Source organism: Lissotriton vulgaris, chromosome 3_1 (assembly GCF_964263255.1).
Source record: "Lissotriton vulgaris chromosome 3_1, aLisVul1.2, whole genome shotgun sequence".
NCBI classification, from domain to species: Eukaryota; Metazoa; Chordata; class Amphibia; order Caudata; family Salamandridae; genus Lissotriton; species Lissotriton vulgaris.
Window position 1 is genome coordinate 216,303,760 of NC_141689.1, and position 17,651 is coordinate 216,321,410.

General features: G+C 47.9%; 1 protein-coding gene across 2 annotated transcripts in view; it reads left to right on the top strand.

Annotated features, from left to right (window-relative positions):
* Positions 1-17,651, top strand: part of PIK3C3 (phosphatidylinositol 3-kinase catalytic subunit type 3) — a 682,135-nt gene that overhangs the window by 319,150 nt on the left and 345,334 nt on the right. For both annotated transcript variants that reach the window (XM_086960327.1, XM_086960326.1), the window contains one exon: positions 4,010-4,077. In XM_086960327.1, coding sequence (XP_086816453.1) covers positions 4,010-4,077 — 68 coding nt within the window. The remainder of the gene's footprint in view (positions 1-4,009; positions 4,078-17,651) is intronic.

Here is a 17,651-nt window from a genome sequence, read left to right on the forward strand (position 1 = left end):
AAATTAGAAAAACAGAGTACATTTTAATTAATACAACCAGACCAAAACAATAAAAATCTAATCAGTATGACCATAGATAAATATTTCAGTGAATATAGCGCCTAAAAGCACAACTCTCCATCTCCAGTTATCTGGTCATGCCGAACCAGGTCAGCATCACAATTTCAGGCCAACTGAGATGGAGCTAAGGCCCCTTACAGCGACCTAGTTCGGCCCGCTGAGCTCAGTACTTTAATCCTGGTTGAGAAGAGAGGTAGAGTCCAGTGTTGAGGATGTGTTGCACAGCAGAGGTGATGCGAGGTACTGACAAGGAGATGCATTGAGCCTCTGCGGTTCCGGGTAGCTGCGAAGTGAAATGCAATGTTTTTGGGTGGAGGTGCGTCATGCAGCAGCGGTTCCAACAGGCTGTGTTGGATGATGTGATGTCCTTGCGTGGAGATGCATTGTGCCGCTGGGGCTCTGATGGGCTGCTGCAGGTGATGCAAAGTCCTTGCATCATGAAAGTCCACACAGCAGGGGTGGTGCGTCGTTTCCAAGAGCGTTACATGGAATAGCAAAGGCAATGCACCAGTTCTGCGGGAGATGTGCTGCGCTACTGAGGAGATGTGTCTGTTCTGCTGAATCCATAAATGAGCTGGCAGAGGACCTTCATGCCGACTTCCAAGGATCCAGGACTGGTGTGGTGCTACTTGGGTGGGCAGGACTCACAGATGGCAGAGTACTGATGCTGGACTCAATGTGGTTGGAAACTTGTCTTCTTCCTGAGGCTTCTGATCAGGAAGGCAAGCCACCTAGCTCTTGGAGTATCTCTGGGGTCCTGGGTGTAGAAATACTGGACCAGTCCTTCTCACCCAGGCAAGAGGACAGCAGAGCGGTATGTCAGCACAGCAGTCCTTAATGGCAGCAGTCCAGGAGAGTAGCAGTCCTTTCAGCAGCGTAGCAGTCCTGCTTCCTGGCAGAGTGTACAGGTCCAGAAGTGTAATGAAGAGTTGGGCCTAAGGGTCCAATATTTGTACCACATGGCCACTTTGAATTAGAGGAAGCTTCTAGGGGTTTGCATTCCCTTCATGTCTGACCTCCGAGAACATCTGCGGCGTACCCCAAGGCTCATCCCGCAGCCCAACGTTGTTCAACGTCTACATGGCACCGGTGGCCCATGTCGCCTGACGGCATGACCTAAACATCATCTCCTACGCCGACGACACCCAGCTGATCCTCTCACTCACCAAGGACCCCACACCGCCAAAATCAACCTCAATGAAGGAATGAAGGCCGTCGCCGACTGGATGAGAAACAGCCGACTGAAGTTGAACTCGGACAAGACGGAGGTCCTCATCCTCGGCAGACCAAAGACCTCCCAACCTTCAGGAGACTCCTCAAAACCTGGCTCTTCGAATAGTAGCAGCGTTCCCCCCCATCGCCCGCCCCCAGCACCTTGAGACCCTCACGGGTAGGTAGTGCGCATTACAAATGCTATTGATTGATTTATTTATTGATTGATTGTCCTGACCCTAGCTTGTCTGGGGTCCCAAAAGACTAGTGATAAACCCTTTGGGAGAGTGCTTGGACAGAGCCTTTGTGATGTGCAAGTGTGTTAGGTGACAGTTCATCCCCCTCGTTAACTCAAAGTGGCCTGTCCTGCCAACACCTAGCTTTCCTTTGTCTCGCTGTATCAGAGCAAGACACTTGGACTAACTGTCAGCTACACCGAGTCAAATGATCCAGGATTAGTTTGCAGGTATTAAATGTAATAAGATAACTCCACTGTTATCCTAAAGAAGAGACAGGCCTTGCTGTAGGGAAAAACAAATCTAAGAACTTTTCACTACCAGAGCATGTTGAACCTAAAAGTACATGTCCACCTTTTTAGCTGAACTGCACCCTGCCCACTGGGCTGTTCAGGGCCTACCCTAGGAGTGGCTAATATGTATTAAAAATGAAGGTTTTCTAACCAGTTTGAATTAGCTGTCTAAAAGCATACACCCAGGCTGGAATGGCAAGCCTGAAACGGGTTTAGATGGCTACTTAATGTGGGTGGTACAGTGAGTGTTGCAGCCCATTAATAGCAAATAATGTACAGGTCCTGAGTACATGTACTCCCATTTACTGAGGACTTATAAGTACATTAAATGGGCCAATTGTGTGTAACCCAATTCTACCATGTTTAAAAGAGAGAGCACAAGCACTTTAGCACTGATTAGCAGTGGTAAAGTGTGCAGAGTCCTGAAAATAAACAGACATTGGCTCAGAAACCAGGTGGTGAAGGCAAAAGGTTTAGGGATGACCCTGCGGAAAGGGCCAAGTCCTACATTGACCATTAAATGTAAGTGGCTCATTTTTCTTGATATGTTGTATTGCATTTCTGCTTTAGGTGTAGGAGGAAACAAGCAATGATTAGTCAAGGTTGATGTGATCTAGCTGGGTCTTTTGATTTGATCTGCTGTGCACAATAGAATTCCAAGGAATGGGAGAATTCTGTGTTCATCAAGCGAACATCCTCCGGGATGTAGTGAGGGAGGCTTGGGCAACTCTCTTACTGTTCGTCCCTTCTTGTTCACCTCTCCGGGGCTCCACATATCTCAGTTTTACTTCCCAGGCAGCACCATGAACCAGACAGGCTCCTCCTCCAAAGGCCGACAACTGCAGTGACAAGGGCTGTGGGTGAAATCAAAATGGTTGCCCGTCTTGTTTGGGGACTGTCATGTGCTGTATGCTAAAAGCAGATGGGGGAAGGTGGAGGTCACAGTTCAGTTCAATAACTCGTTTTTTTGTAAATTTCCAGCCCTCTGTCATCTTCAGCGCCTACACCTTTGCTCCATGTCTGAGGGTAGAGAGCAGGGGCGCAGTAGGGACCCTTCTCCAATTGACCCTCCAGTGCAGACGTTTAAAGTGAATCTTTAAATCAGACTTTGTATGAATTCTGCATTTCTTACTGTTCTTTTCCAACAAAGTGACCAGTTTGGCTTTCAAGACAGGCGCACTGACTTTAAAACAGCCTAGGGTAGGATGCAAACATTCTGAACCTAGATCCAGCGCCTTGATAGTTCAGAGTAAGTTGAAGCTTGTGGAACTTGTGATCAGGTCGCTGTGTTTAGATTGTTTACTGTAATGACAACAGTAATCAGGACAGCATGTTTTATACAGCCCATAATAACGCAGATGTGCTTTTTATAAGTGCTGGATAACCTTGTGGATTTCCCCGAGATGAAAACCAAATGGAATGACAGACCTCTTTCCCTTTTTTACTCCGAACAACTTCCAACATCTTGACTTGTGGCCTTCATTAGAAGGGGTGGAATTCTACCCTCCGTGGTTGAATGCTGCCGCACACAGCTGCAAGTGTCTCTGGGCCCAATATCATTGGCTGGTCAACGGAGGACTGGATAATTCTGGGGATGGACAGACGAGGCCTATCTTCGCGGCTGCAGGGTTAGGGGATGTGAGCAGCAGAGCCTAGCCCCCAGCTAACCCCAGCAACAGGCAGAGCAGATGATTGTTCCCCTCCCTCCCCACCCCCCAAGAGGCTGAAGTCCCCACCGCCCCCCCACTCCGTCCCCCACCCCCCACAACCCCCCCCCCCACACACACACACACACACACGCTCACCCCGCCCTCGAACTGTCACACTGAGCTTTTACATCTTCTCTGATGAGGCAGGAAACATTTTCAGACTGTTTTCCCGGAATGGAAATACAATGCTTGGATCCTGTATTTCCGGGCACCTGCAATAATTCCCATTCCACGGGGAACACTCGAGGTTGCTGGAATGGGAGTCCTGGTGGCAGTTGGAGGGTCCTATCCCCCGGTGTCCCTCTCCGATTTCCAACAATCTCGTAATCTGGGCCTTTGAGTGCTGTGGGCAGAGACTAAGATCCAACATTCTACACCACTTGTTAAAGTTTGACCCATACTGAAGCTAAATAAACCCTTTGAGGTTGAATTAGATGTCAATCAAAGAAGTATTAAAAGTATGTGATTTTCCATTGGTTTTTTTTCTATTTTTTTGCAGCAAGACCTGTGCACCTTCTTGATCTCCAGGGCCTGCAAGAATTCTACTTTGGCCAACTATTTATACTGGTAAGTTGGAAACCCATGTGGGAACAGCCTGGGATTTAATTGTGATATCTAAAATAATACACCTGTGGACTATGGCCTTGTCCTCGTGCGAATGGTACTGTAAGGCAAAACATGTCCGCTGTGGCCATTCCTGAAGCTTGGAAAGATAGTATAGAAATAAGAATATACCAGCCATGTTGAACTACATTATGCAGTTTTTGAGGCTATATAATTCCTCTTTCAATGTCTTCATGTATTCCTCATCTGCCTACTAATTACAGAAAGGGTTAGTTGATCCTCACTTTGTCATTTATTTTGTTGATCCTTTGTGTGTGATATTGCGTGCAGTATAACTGAATTACACTTTATACCGCACAACATATGCCCATCAGTGCTGCCATGGATTTATTTATTTAATAACCACAGACTTGAGAGCTTCTGTAAAGGAATTGTCTTGCCGCTAGAAGAAAAGCACAACCTCGATAATACATCTTCTTTCAAGAATAGTCATGGACAAACATGTCTGAAATATTGTAAAGCAATCAAATTAAACAAAACTGTTAAATCGACCTACAGTATTGTGTGTTTTCGGTTTGCCTTATTCACCATCTTCACATTTGCACGAGGAAAAGGTACATTCGTTCTCCTTCAGGGGGTCTGCATTGATAACCATAAACAGGGAATAGTCCTGCCCATGTGCAGGCATCTCGAGCAGTTTTCCCGAAGTTGCATTTAGTGTAACATCTGCACTGTACTTTGGAAAAGCCAGGAAGTTCGCACGAAACAAACGCATCCTTTGCATCCTAAAAAAGGCTATCATGCCAATTCCATTAATTTACTTTAAAAGCTGTGAAAATACATAAAGTCATGAAACGTCATGTGAAAAACAGAAATGTGTCATTTTAAAAACATCCTTCACAATCACTTTTTATTTTCTTTTACAGTGAATGAAAGGGAAGAGCAGGGCAATTTAGTTATGTGTAGTATGTTAGAGTTAAAATGGACAGTGCGCCTTTAAGGGCACATCGACCTGCTGTGTCCCATAATGCCCTGTAGGTTACTTCACTTATCCAGCTCTTGCTGAAAGGATGTTGGTGCACTGAGCTTTGTCTTTTTATGCCATCACTGCAGCTCTTTACAAAAACGTTTCAGAACTAATTTAAAATTGAGTGACTCACTTCCATTTAGTACTGGGAGTATTTTTTCTATTTTTTCCTGACAGAAAACTGACCTATTGCAAAAATGCCATTTCTTTTTGCAAATTGTCCATAATGTGCCAGAGAATTTCTAAAGCTGATCTCCAGTGGATCTATATCCTATGCCTGCCAGATGTGCACGACCCTAGATGCCATCACTGCAGCTCCCTACCCAGGCGCACTTTGAGAGACTGTGAGAATATTCGCCTGAACGGCCAAGAAAAGGGCAAAAGCAGTGAGGATCCCTTTAGGAAAATATCTGCTGGTGAAGAGAGGCTTCTCCTCTAAAAGTGATGCTTCCCCACTCTCCTGGAACTCTTAAGGAGGGAGATCCAAAAGAAGGAGAAGTCACAGTGAGAAACGACACCCCTGTTCGATATCGAGGACATCAAGTAGAAGTACAGCACAAACTGTCGGTTAAGGGCTGTGTCAGCTTTGAAGGGTTTATAAAAGTCTAGGCACTCTTTTTGCAAACATGGCTGAGTGGTTTACAAGGATGAAGACTCACACATTTCCCTGTGAGTCAGTTTCTGAATTTTCCAGAGAGGTTTTAGACTGGCTTGCCTTTTATTACCATTGGACCCGGGTCCCATAGAACCTGCAATTGAACTGTTCTTGACTCCAGCTCTGTCAAGACAGCTCCCTCTCGTCTGGAGAAGAAATACAGGCCTCCTGACCAGGATTCATTATTCTTCCACATGGATCCTCCTCCTGATTCCGTCATTGTGTTAACTGCTGGCAAACTTCAGACAAAAAGAATAAAAAGCTGGATTTGGTGAGAAGGGACATAGGTGGCGCATCTGCTCCTACTATGAAATCAATGATTGCTACTGTACTCTTAGGGTGGTATAAGTGGTTGCTCTGGGACTCGTTCCAACAGGTCATCAGCGATTTTTCAAGAGACCGATGTGAGAACGTCAAAGAGATCCTTAATGGGGGGATGATGGTATCCAATCTAGTAATCACTGCTGCTGCGTATACATCTCTTCTTGCAACCCATGAACACGGTCATGGCCTGGCCTTACACCTTTTCTCCTGGCTAAGACTCAAACGTCTCAAACCTGAAGAACAGCCAAGGATTTTGAACCTCCCTTTTCTGGGCAACACCTTATTTCAGTCAAATGCCAATGGTGGGGTGTCTCAGATAAGAATAGAATTGGCCACTGGGCACTCTTGGTTTGTATAAAGTAGTATAGGAAACACTCCTACAAACCATACAACCATTATTGTTACCATCAGAGGGTTCAAACCTTTCAATGACCTCAAGGCCAACAGCAACACCATAGGCAGAGATGCCAGCTCACAGGCAGAGGAGTTCATCGGCAATCTGCCTGGCCACCAAACCTAAACGGTGAGTTCCCACTTCCCCCTCTTCCGTTACCCATTCCGTTTAGTGACCAACTTCTGCAATTAGTCTTTCTTTACTTGCGAAAACAGACTGCAGACAAAGCTCCCTCTCCTCACAAGTGTATGAGAATGTATTCCTCTTATTTTTAGAGAAGATAAGTTCTAAAGAACAAATACACACTCATTCTAAATCTCAAGACGGTAAACAAGTGGATTAGCAAAGAAAAGCTCGTGATGTTTGCTCTGCATCAGATCATCCCCCACCTCCATCAGAGATATTAGCTATACCCTAAAAACGTTTAGGATGCCTCTTTTCTTATACCAATTGCCAAAAACATTGCAAATTCCTGAGATTTACAGTGGGAAGCGACCATTACCAGTACAAAGTACTCCTTTGTTGCCTGAAGTCTGAAGTTAGGACATTTTCAAAATGCATGGTGGTTTTTGCAGCACATCTTGGGATGTTGAAGATTTTCATCTACCCCTATGTAGAGGATTGGCTAATCAAGGCTTCAACATATCAGCAGCGTGCCATCATTACCAAATTCCAGTTGCCACCCGTAATCGATTAAGTCTGCATGTTCATCACAATAAATGCATTTCAATTTCAGTTCAATTTTTTAGGAGCAGTTTTGGATACTGCAAACACAAAAGTGTTTATTTGGAAAAGAGAAAATTGTTGCATACTTCAGAAATGCAGCAGTCTGAAGTGAACAGAGCATCCAACAGCGAGGCAAATATCGTCAGTCGTAGATTCAGTGGAGTCTTGCATTTTCCTAGTAAAATAGTATTAGTACTTCCTAGTACGCCTGAATATGAGGCCTCTGCATCAGTGTATGGGGGATCAGTGGGACCAGTTCCCAGGCAAATGGGAAGACAAATTATCTTAGACACCGCATGCAGAGTAATCACCCAGAGAACAAGATGAGGAATTAGTTTCCTTATCGCAGTTAAAGATTTCTTGGAAGGCATTAAGACATGTTCCCCTATCCAGAAGCTTTCTGATCAATTGTCATTTCATGTCTCATGAGCCTTCCCTTTGCGCCTATATGCAAGGCTTCTTTACAACATATTTTCTGGAAACTGCTTTACTGGTAGCCATAATGTCTGTGCACACGGTTAAGAAGACTCTGCTCCACACCGGAAGGGACAACTGAAGCTTTATGTAGGCACCAGCCAGGTGCTCTGGCATCAGTTCCTTTATTTCCTTGCCTTTCTATGCACACCAAGAGCTAGCTCCTGCATTTTTGCTAATCAGTAGACAAGTTTTTTAAAAATAAATTTTGATATTGGTTTTATTATGAAAACCACCACCACATTGCAGCCAATGATGTTAAAATACATTGGTGATCATATAATTACAATGATCACACCATGCATCTCATGTTTAAGATACTTGCATGGGCAGCCATGTGCCCTATAAACTGTTCGCTCAGGTTCAGTACAAATGTCAATTTCAGGTGTCCTTTCCTTGAGTCCGGGGACATTGGATGCAATCCAGTGTCTGGCAATATCACGTTTAGCCACCAGCAGGCCCATTGCCACAAGGTGGTGAGTGCCAGCAACATTCAGTTCTTCCTGTTACACCCCCAGTATGGCATGGTTAGGGTCAAGTGTCAGTGGCATTCACTTTATGCCACCTGAAGTGATATATTTCTTGTCCCAGTAATGAACTACAAACCTTGAACATATCCATGCCATATGAAAGAAGGTTGCCTGTTTTTTCTGGCAGCAGGAGTCCTTCCTCCTCCCATGTGCCAGAGCTTGGTAGGATCGTGATAAATGCGATGGAGATATCTTCTTGTAGTTTGACTGATATGGCTAGGCATCAGGCCGCCATCTTGACCTTGCTCCACTTGTCATCCTCCAGAAGGCCATGTCATTTCTCTGTTAGGTGCAAAAGGGTTTCTGGCATGTTTAGCACTAAAGATTTAGATATCTGAAAGAGACAGTTAGTTACAGATTCCTTACCTTAGAATTTTCCTCAGGCTTCAGACTGGATCCAGAGAATTTTCCTTAGCAGTACTCCTCGGTAGGTGTCATAGTTGTCGTCATTCGACTCTGCATCCGTTGTCGGCATCATGGTGGCCGGGATGACGTTGCGGTGTCTACTTAGACGCCACCCCTGTGCGCTGACGTCAGTACTTTTGTTTTCCGCACCAGCCTAGCACAGGTCCGGACAGAGCTAACCCTTTAGTCACATTTTGAATAAGTTTTTTTTTTTACATTTTGTCAACTTCTATTTGAGTCTTTGACTCCTGGTGCGCAAGGTATGTCCCACCATCTGACCGACTTCAAACCCTGCGAGGCCTGTCACAGCTGAGGTCTGTAATGGACCAGCACCTCGTGTGCCTTTGGTGTCTGGAGTGCGACCATGACCTGAAGCTGTGCTCTGAATGCCGGGCCATAAATCCAAAGTCTTGGCGGAGGCGGTCCCGAAAGCTCTTGGAGGTTCGGCTGTCAGCTCCGCTTCGCTCCCGGAATCGCTCGAGGGCAAACGCCTGCATCATATTCTAGATCTCAGGGCCCTCAACCGCTTCCTCTGAAAGGAGAAGTACAAAATGTTAACCTTGGGTCAGGTCCTGTATGCCCTTGACCCTGGAGACTGGAAGGTGGCACAGGACTTGCAGGACGCCTATTTCCACATCCTGCCAGTCCACATTCGCTACCTAAGGTTCACGGTAGTCCACAATCATTTTCAATTCACAGAGTTCCCCTTTGGTCTTACCACTGCCCCATGGGTGTTCACGAAAGTGATGGTGGTGGTTGCAGCTCATCTGTGCAGATTAGGGGTTCCAGTCTTCCCCTATCTCTACGACTGGCTGTGAAGGCGAGCTCGCCCCAGGCTGTCATCTCCCAACTGCGGCGGACCTCCTGCATTCGCTGGGCTTCATTATCAACGTGCCGATGTCACACTTGACTCCCTCTCAGACGCTCCCTTTCATGGGTGCGGCTCTGGACAGTGCAGTTTCGGTCCTTTCCTCCCGAGCAGCGAGCCTGGAATATTCAGGCTATGATACCGATATTTCAGCCTCTATCCCGGATTTCGGAGAGAATAATGACTCTGAGGCTGCTGGGTCTCATGGCCTCCTGCATCCTGCTGGTGCATCATGCCAGATGGCATTTGCGGGCTCTGCAGTGGGACCTGAAGTTCCAGTGGGCGCAGCATCAGGGGAATCTTTCTAACTACGTCCGGATCTCGTAGGTAACTGCGCAACAACTGCAGTAGTAATTAACAAACAATGCTTGTGTCAGAGGCAGATACTACTCCTATTCCCAACCAGACCTCACAGGCCCTCCGCCTCTGGACATGGCTGGAACATCAGGGCTTGACCCTGGTGGTTCAACTCCTGGCAAGTTCTCTGATCGCCAGGGCAGACAAGCTCAGTAGACGGTGCCAGGTAGATCACGAATGGCGTCTTCACTCTGTGTCGTGCAAGGGCTCTTTCAGCGGTGGGGAGAGCCTTGGTTAGATCTGTATGCCACCGAAGAAAACACACAATGTCAGCAATTCTGCAGGTTTGGGTTTCCAAGGCAGCACTCGCTCAGCCACGCTTTTCGTCACGAGTGGAACTGTGGCCTCCTGGCTGTACCACTTCTGCCCAGAGTGCTGAAGAAGATCAAGTGCAACCGCGCCCACGTTATTCTTGTGGCTTCAGACTGGGTGCGGAGAGTCTGGTGCCCAGAACTCCCGAGCATGGCTGTCGATCCTCCACTCAGACTGCACCTTCGGAAGGATCTTCTGTCGCAGCAGCAGGGGACGGTTCTTCACCTGAACCTGTCCAGCATCAACCTCCTTGCGTTGAGATTGAGCAGCAACAGTTGACAGCTTTTGACCTTCCACCCGAACTCTGTAATGTCATCTTGGCAGCCAGGCATCCCTCGACTAAAACAGCATACGCCTGTCGATGGAATACGTTTGTGGCATGGTGCACAGCAAAGGCTGTGGATCCCCTTTCTGCCCCTCTTTCAGAGGTATTCTTGTATATACTTGCTTTGGCCCTGCGGGGCTCTGTTCTGGGCCCTCTTAAAGGCTATCTTGCAGCTATTTCTGCTTTCCTGCGGCTGCCCGATCAGCCTTCCTTATTCAAGTCCCCTATTGTAAATAGATTTTTAGGGGCATTACTCACCTCTTTCCTCCTACTTCTTTCATAATGCCCCAGTGGGACTTGAATCTTGTTCTTACTTAACTCATGTGTGCTTTCTTCGAGCCTCTTTATAAATGTCCTCTTAGGCTCCTCACTTTGAAATCTGCCCTCCTTGTTGCCATCACCTCTGCTCGCAAGGTGAGTGAGCTTCAAGCTCTTTCTTCTAGGCCCCCTTTCTCCTCTGTGCATTCGGAAAAAGTACTTAGGACGAGACCTTCATTCCTACCTAAAGTGGTTACACCTTTTCATATAGGACAAACTATCACTTTGCCCACCTTCTTTCCACCTCCGCACCCTTCTGACGAAGAGAGACTCCACCGTCTGGACCCTAAACATGCGCTTTCCTTCTATCTTGACCTCACAAAAGATTTCCGGGTGGATGATCAACTCTTCGTCGGCTATGTGGGTGCCAAGAAAGGTCGGGCAGTCCCGAAGCGTACCATCTCTAGATGGGTTGTTCTCTTTATTAAAATCTATTACACTTTAGCGAAAAAGGAACCTCCAATGGGACTGCAGGCTCACTCCGCTAGAACTACGGCAGCCACTACTGCATTGGCACGTGGTGCCCCACTTCTCAACATCTGTCAGGCAGCCACGTGGGCATCCTTGCACACGTTCACCAGGCATTACTGACTGGACAGCAAAGTCCGGAGGGACTGCTATTTTGCCCGTTTGGTCCTCCAAGACTTCTGGTGTGAACTTAGTACGCAGACCCTCCTCTGGGGTTGGTGTGAGAAGTTGGCATGATATATGATGTTTCCAATTCTGGAACCACCTTGTATCAGTCCAAACAATCCCTTATAGTGTCTGGTTGTAAGTCAGCCTTGTAGACAAGCTATCCTAGGGGTAGCATGGACTAAGCAGCCTTAAAGGCTTAACTTAAGAGGTTGTGTTAAGCAAGATGTTTTACCACATACAATCCTGTAATATCAAATGAAAGGACACCACACAAGTATATATTATAAAAATATATGTGTTTATTTCTAAAATAATCCCCAGTACTCTTTATGAGCAAAGGGGCACACGCGTTAAATCAAAAGCACAGTATAACATACAAAGTTGCACAATTATGGATGAGGGCGGGTGGCCACTCAGACCATATACTAAAAAAGTGGTATAAGAGATACCAATCGAACAGTGGTTAGGCCTAGGGCCTAGAGAATCGCTGGGAGCAGTCTGGACTAGCAATGCTGAAGTCGGGAAAAGCCCGCGGGATTCGGGTGCAGCACGTAAAGTGCGGCTTGCACCAATACAAAGTCAATGGTGCGTAAAAGTTACACAAAGTTAGTTTAAAGATACTTCCGCTGAACCTAGAGAAACAAAACTTAAGACACAGACCCTAGAGGTGTGTACCAGTGTAGGAACACCAGCGTTGCAATGTTACCTCACCCACAGGAAGCGGGTGCACAGGGTCGAAGTGGCTCTTGGTGCTTGGAGCTGACCATGCTGCAGGCGATGGTAAGCAGAAGTGTCCGGTGTGATCCAAGGGTGGATCGAAGTTGAAAAGTATCTGAAAGCAGAGGGGACAGAGTCTGGGTCACTCAGCAGTGACCAGGACGGAACCAGGCAATGTCGGGCGCAATCAGATGGTTGTCGAGTAGCTTCTCTCCATTGTCACGTGGGCTCTGGGGCATCTGCGACGTCCAGGAGCAGGTCACGATCTGTCCCACGCAGGCTCTCGCCGTCAGCGCCGTCGGCTTCAAGATTGGAGCAAACAACACTTGGCAAAAGCAATCCACGCGGAACCAGGAGATTGCTTATCACTCAGACCAGGAGGGTAAGAGCGGGGGCTCCTTTTCACAGGAGCTGGTGCAAATCTGGAGCAACCAGAAAAGCAAGTCGGTTTAAGGTTTTCGTCGGCACAGGGGCCACAAGCCAGCTGGCAAGTGACCGGGCCGATGCGGCGAGCCAACACAAGCAGAAGGGCCCCACGCAGCACTCGTCGAGTGTGGAGGGGTGAGCTTCGGTGCAAGAGTAGCTCAGGGTTGGTGCTTCTCAAACCCCAGTGCACAGCTTCGAGGGTCACTCGTGGGCTGCGCAGTCAGCGTCTTGTGGCCTTTTCAAGATGGCGTTCCCCACGCTTCCGGTCGCCTCCACGGGTCTCAGCTCTGCAGGGACTGTGGATCGGGCTGGAGGAAGGCAGGCAAGCTTGATCTCGTCGATCTCTGTCGCTCGAGTAACTGCAACAAAGCAAGGGTCGAGGTGCTGGATGGTGCCTGTTTGCACAGGGTGGTCACTCCTTGACCACAAGGGAGATTCTTCAGTCTTCTACGTTGAGTAGGATGTCGAAGGGTCCAGAGTTTCGTTTCTTATGTTTCTTCAGGATAATCTGAGTTGCATTGGCAGTGCTCCCACTCTTATTCGAATCTGGTGGGCTGGATTACCTGCTAGGTCCCCTCCTATGGGTGGGACCCAGGAAGGGGGTGGATACACCCCTTTCCTTTGATACAGGCCGCGCTTTGACTGGGGCTGGTGTGCCCCAGAACCGGTTGGCCGGATTATGCAAGGGGCAGCCTTGTGCTCCCCAGGCAGTGTCTGGTTTCTTTGAAACCTCCCTGCTACAATCCACTATCTCCTGTCTGGGGTGGTGTGACACCGCCCTGCGACAGGAAACCCTTTGTCCAGGCCACCATCTGCTGAGTTTCGGTCAGCAGCAGGAGGCCAGACTCGTGTCTGTGGCAGAGGCATCCATTTTGTGGATCTGAGGCTCTTTTAAAATCAACCGCGTTTAAGTAAAGTAACATGTCTTCTCCCTCTAGAGGGGTGGAATGCTACCCCGTCGCCAGAACTGGCGAGGGGGTAGTATTCCAATTCGTATGACACCTTACACGACATGTTTTGATAAAGCCAAAACAAAGTTGCTATATAACCGCGAGGATTATAAGGCACTTAATAGTATATGGTATGGCATTATCCCGGATCAGCTTAGGGAGTTGTTCCCGACAGCTGCAGACAGGCTCAGCTCATGCCAGAGCTCCATCTCACATTAAACCACGCACTCTGCCTCCAGGATTGATAAGGCCTTCCATAGGAGTGGCTCACAGGTTTATATGTGTCCAGATATAGGTTTAGATATAGGTATACTATATCTAAGCAAGGGGTGATTACACCAACTTGCCCCAGCTGAGTGATCAGCCAGTTGTGTCAATTTAAGAACCAGCCAGGGGTGGCAAAAGATATGCTGCAGCCCCTGGTAGGCCTTGGTGGCACCTATGCCCTGAGCACCTATAGTGCATGGTACAGGGGCTGACAAGGAGTCCATTTCCAATTGTGGTATGTACCTATAGCACATGTATTATGAATTTTAGAGAGAGAACAGCAGGCTGGGGCTCTGATTAGCAGGCCCACAGCCTCAGTAAGTCGAAAACCAGTGAAACAAAAAGCAAAAAATGGGGTGACCATAGGATAGCAGACCCTTCTCTCCTGCCCACCCCCCCCCCTCCCCAAACGCAGCGACATTAAACTTAACCTTGACCAGATAAGTCTTCATGTTCTAAGTGGAAGTACCTGGAGAGACCGTCTGCATTACCATGGTCAGTCCCTGGGCGGTGCTCCACTGTAAAGTCCATTCCCTGTAGGGAAATGGACCACCTGAGCAGTTTGGGATTTTCACCCTTCATCTGATTTAGCCACAAGAGGGGCTTATGGTCTGTCTGAATTAGGAAGTGAGTACCAAACAAGTATGGCCTCAACTTCTTCAGGGCCCAAACTACAGCAAATGCCTCCCTCTCAATAGCTGACCGACGTTTCTCCCTGGGGGTCAGCCTTCTGCTAATAAAAGCAATGGGCTGGTCTTGACCATCTTGATTAAGTTGTGAAAGCACAGCTCCCACCCCCAACTCAGAAGCATCTGTCTGTACAATGAACTGTTTGGAGTAGTAAGGACTCTTCAGGATAGGTGCATAGCACATGGCCTTCTTCAGGTCATCAAATGCCTTTAGACAGCTAACTGTCCACTGAACCTTTTTGGGCATCTTCTTGGATGTCAAGTCATTCAATGGTGTCACAATGGACCCATAGTTCTTTACACATTTTCTGTAATACCCAGTCAGGCCCAAGAAGGCTCTGACTTGCGTCTGGGTAGTTGGAGGAGCCCAGTCCTGTATGGTCTGGATCTTGCTCTCCAATGGTTGAACTTGACCCCCACCTACTAGGTGGCCCAAGTACACAACCATGCTCTGCCCTATCTGGCACTTGGTAGCCTTGATAGTCAGGCCTGCCTTTTGCAGGGCCTCCAGAACCTTCTTCAGGTGGATCAGGTGATCCTCCCAGGTGGAGCTAAAGACAGCAATATCATCTAGATATGCTGCACAAAAGTCATTCAACCCAGCAAGGACTTGATTCACCAACCTTTGGAAGGTGGCAGGTGCATTCTTCAAACCAAAGGGCATTACCACAAACTGATAATGTCCACTAGGGGTAGAGAATGCTGTTTTGGCTTTTGACTCTTCAGCTAACCTGATCTGCCAGTAGCCAGCTGTCAAATCAAATGTGCTCAGAAACTTGGCAGAAGCCAATTTATCAATGACCTCATCTGCTCTTGGAATGGGATGAGCATCTGTCCTAGTGACAGCATTGAGACCTCTGTAGTCCACACAAAACCTCATTTCTCTCTTTCCATCTTGGGTATGAGGTTTTGGCACAAGGACCACTGGGCTAGCCCATGGGCTCTCAGATGGCTCAATCACTCCAAGCTCCAACATCTTTTGCACCTCAGCCTTTATACAATCCCTGACATGGTCAGGTTGCCTGTAGATCTTATTCTTCACAGGCAGACTGTCACCAGTGTCCACCTCATGGGTGCACCAGTTAGTCTGGCTGGGTGTGAGTGAAAACATATGCCTGTGGGCCTGCAACACTTGTCTGCAGTCCACCTGTTGCTGCTCAGTGAGGCTGCCTGCCAAGGCTACTCCATCAACTGAACCATCATCAGGGTTCTGGGAAAGCAGGTCTGGGAGAGGGTCACTCTCTTCCTCCTGATCCCCATCTGTGGCCATGAGGATACTCATGTCCTCCCTGTCAACAAATGCTTTCAAACGGTTTACATGGAGCACCCTGTGGGGGCTCCTAGGGGTTCCAAAGTCAACCACATAGGTGACTTCTCCCTTCTTCTCAATGATAGGGTAGGGTCCAGTCCATTTGTCCTGGAGTGCTGCTGGGCCCACTGGGTCCAACACCCACACCTTCTGCCCTGGCTGGAACTCAAACAGAACAGCCTTTTGGTCATGCCAAGCTTTCTGTAATTCTTGACTTGCCTCAAGGTTTTTGGATGCTCTCTCCATGTATTCAGCCATCCTGGAGCGGAGACCAAGTACATAGTCCACAACATCTAGCTTAGGCATTTTGAGAGGTAACTCCCATCCTTCCTTTACCAAACATAGTGGACCCCTTACAGGGTGGCCAAACAAAAGTTCAAAAGGGCTGTAGCCAACCCCCTTCTGTGGGACCTCTCTGAAAGCAAAGAGCAAGCAGGGCAAAAGGATGTCCCATTTCCGCTTAAGCTTCTCTGGTAGACCTTTTATCATTCCCTTTAGGGTCTTGTTGAACCTTTCAACAAGCCCATTGCACTGTGGATGGTAGGGTGTGGTAAACTTGTAGTTTACTCCACACTCTTTCCACATTGCTTTTAAGTATCCAGACATGAAGTTGGTACCTCTGTCTGAAAGAACCTCCTTTGGAAAGCCCACTCTTGAGAAAACTGCAATGAGGGCTTTTGCCACCACAGGTGCTGTGGTGGTCCTCAGGGGAATTGCCTCTGGGTACCTGGTGGCATGATCCACTACCACCAGTATAAATCTGTGCCCAGATGCTGTTTGATGATCCATGGGACCCACAATATCTATTCCAACTCTTTCAAAGGGTACCCCCACCACAGGTAGTGGTATCAGGGGGCCTTTGCTGTGCCACCTGACACTGGCTTGGCAAGTGACACATGCTTGGCAAGTGACACAGGAGCGACAAAACTCCTTGACATTTTCTGACATGTGAGGCCAGTGAAAGTGAGGAACAAGCCCGTCCCAAGTCTTGTTCTGGCCTAAGTGTCCTGCATGGGGAATATCATGGGCCAAGGTGAGAAGGAAACCCCTAAACTTCAAAGGTATAACCAACCTCCTGGTGGCACCAGGCTTGGGGTCTCTAGCCTCTGAGTAAAGGAGTCCATCATCCCAATAAACTTTATGGGCACCTTGAGCATTCCCTGCAGCCTCAGCAGCAGCTAGCTGTCTGAGGGGTTCAAGTGAAGGGCAATGTAATTGGGCCTGCCCCAGGTCTGCCCTTGAGGGTCCCCCTGTCCCCAGAAACTCAACCTGATCAGGTTCAAGCTCCTCAGAGACAGTCTCCTCTTGGACTGCAGAATCAGTTTCCTGTGAAACCTGATCCTCAACCTGGGGCAAGTGGGAAGGCACAGCCTTAACCCTCTTGCTCCTTCTCTTGGGTTGTGGTTGGTCTAATGTTTCAAGATCCACCACTGGTTCAGGAAGGCACTTCTTAGCCTGAGACTTTGTCACTGCAAGGACATGAGCTGAAATCCCTAGCATTTCTGCATGAGTCCTGTACTCCACTTCTGACCAAACTGAGCTTCCAAGATCATTGCCTAACAGTCTGTCTACTGGGAGGTCTGCACTCACAACAACTTTCTTTAGGCCACTTACCCCTCCCCAGGAGAAGTTCACAACAGCCACACTATGTGAAGTAGTGGAGTTGCTTGCATTGGTCACTAGGTAACTTTCACCTAGTACAATCTGACCAGGGTCCACAAGGTCAGGTGTCACCATAGTGACACTGGCACAAGTGTCCCTGTAGGCCTGAGCCAGTTTCTCATTGATTAAAGGTGTCTGTCTATACTTGCCCAGGTTACTGGGGCTCACAGCAGTGGACAAGGTCAAGTCCACATCATAGAGCAGAA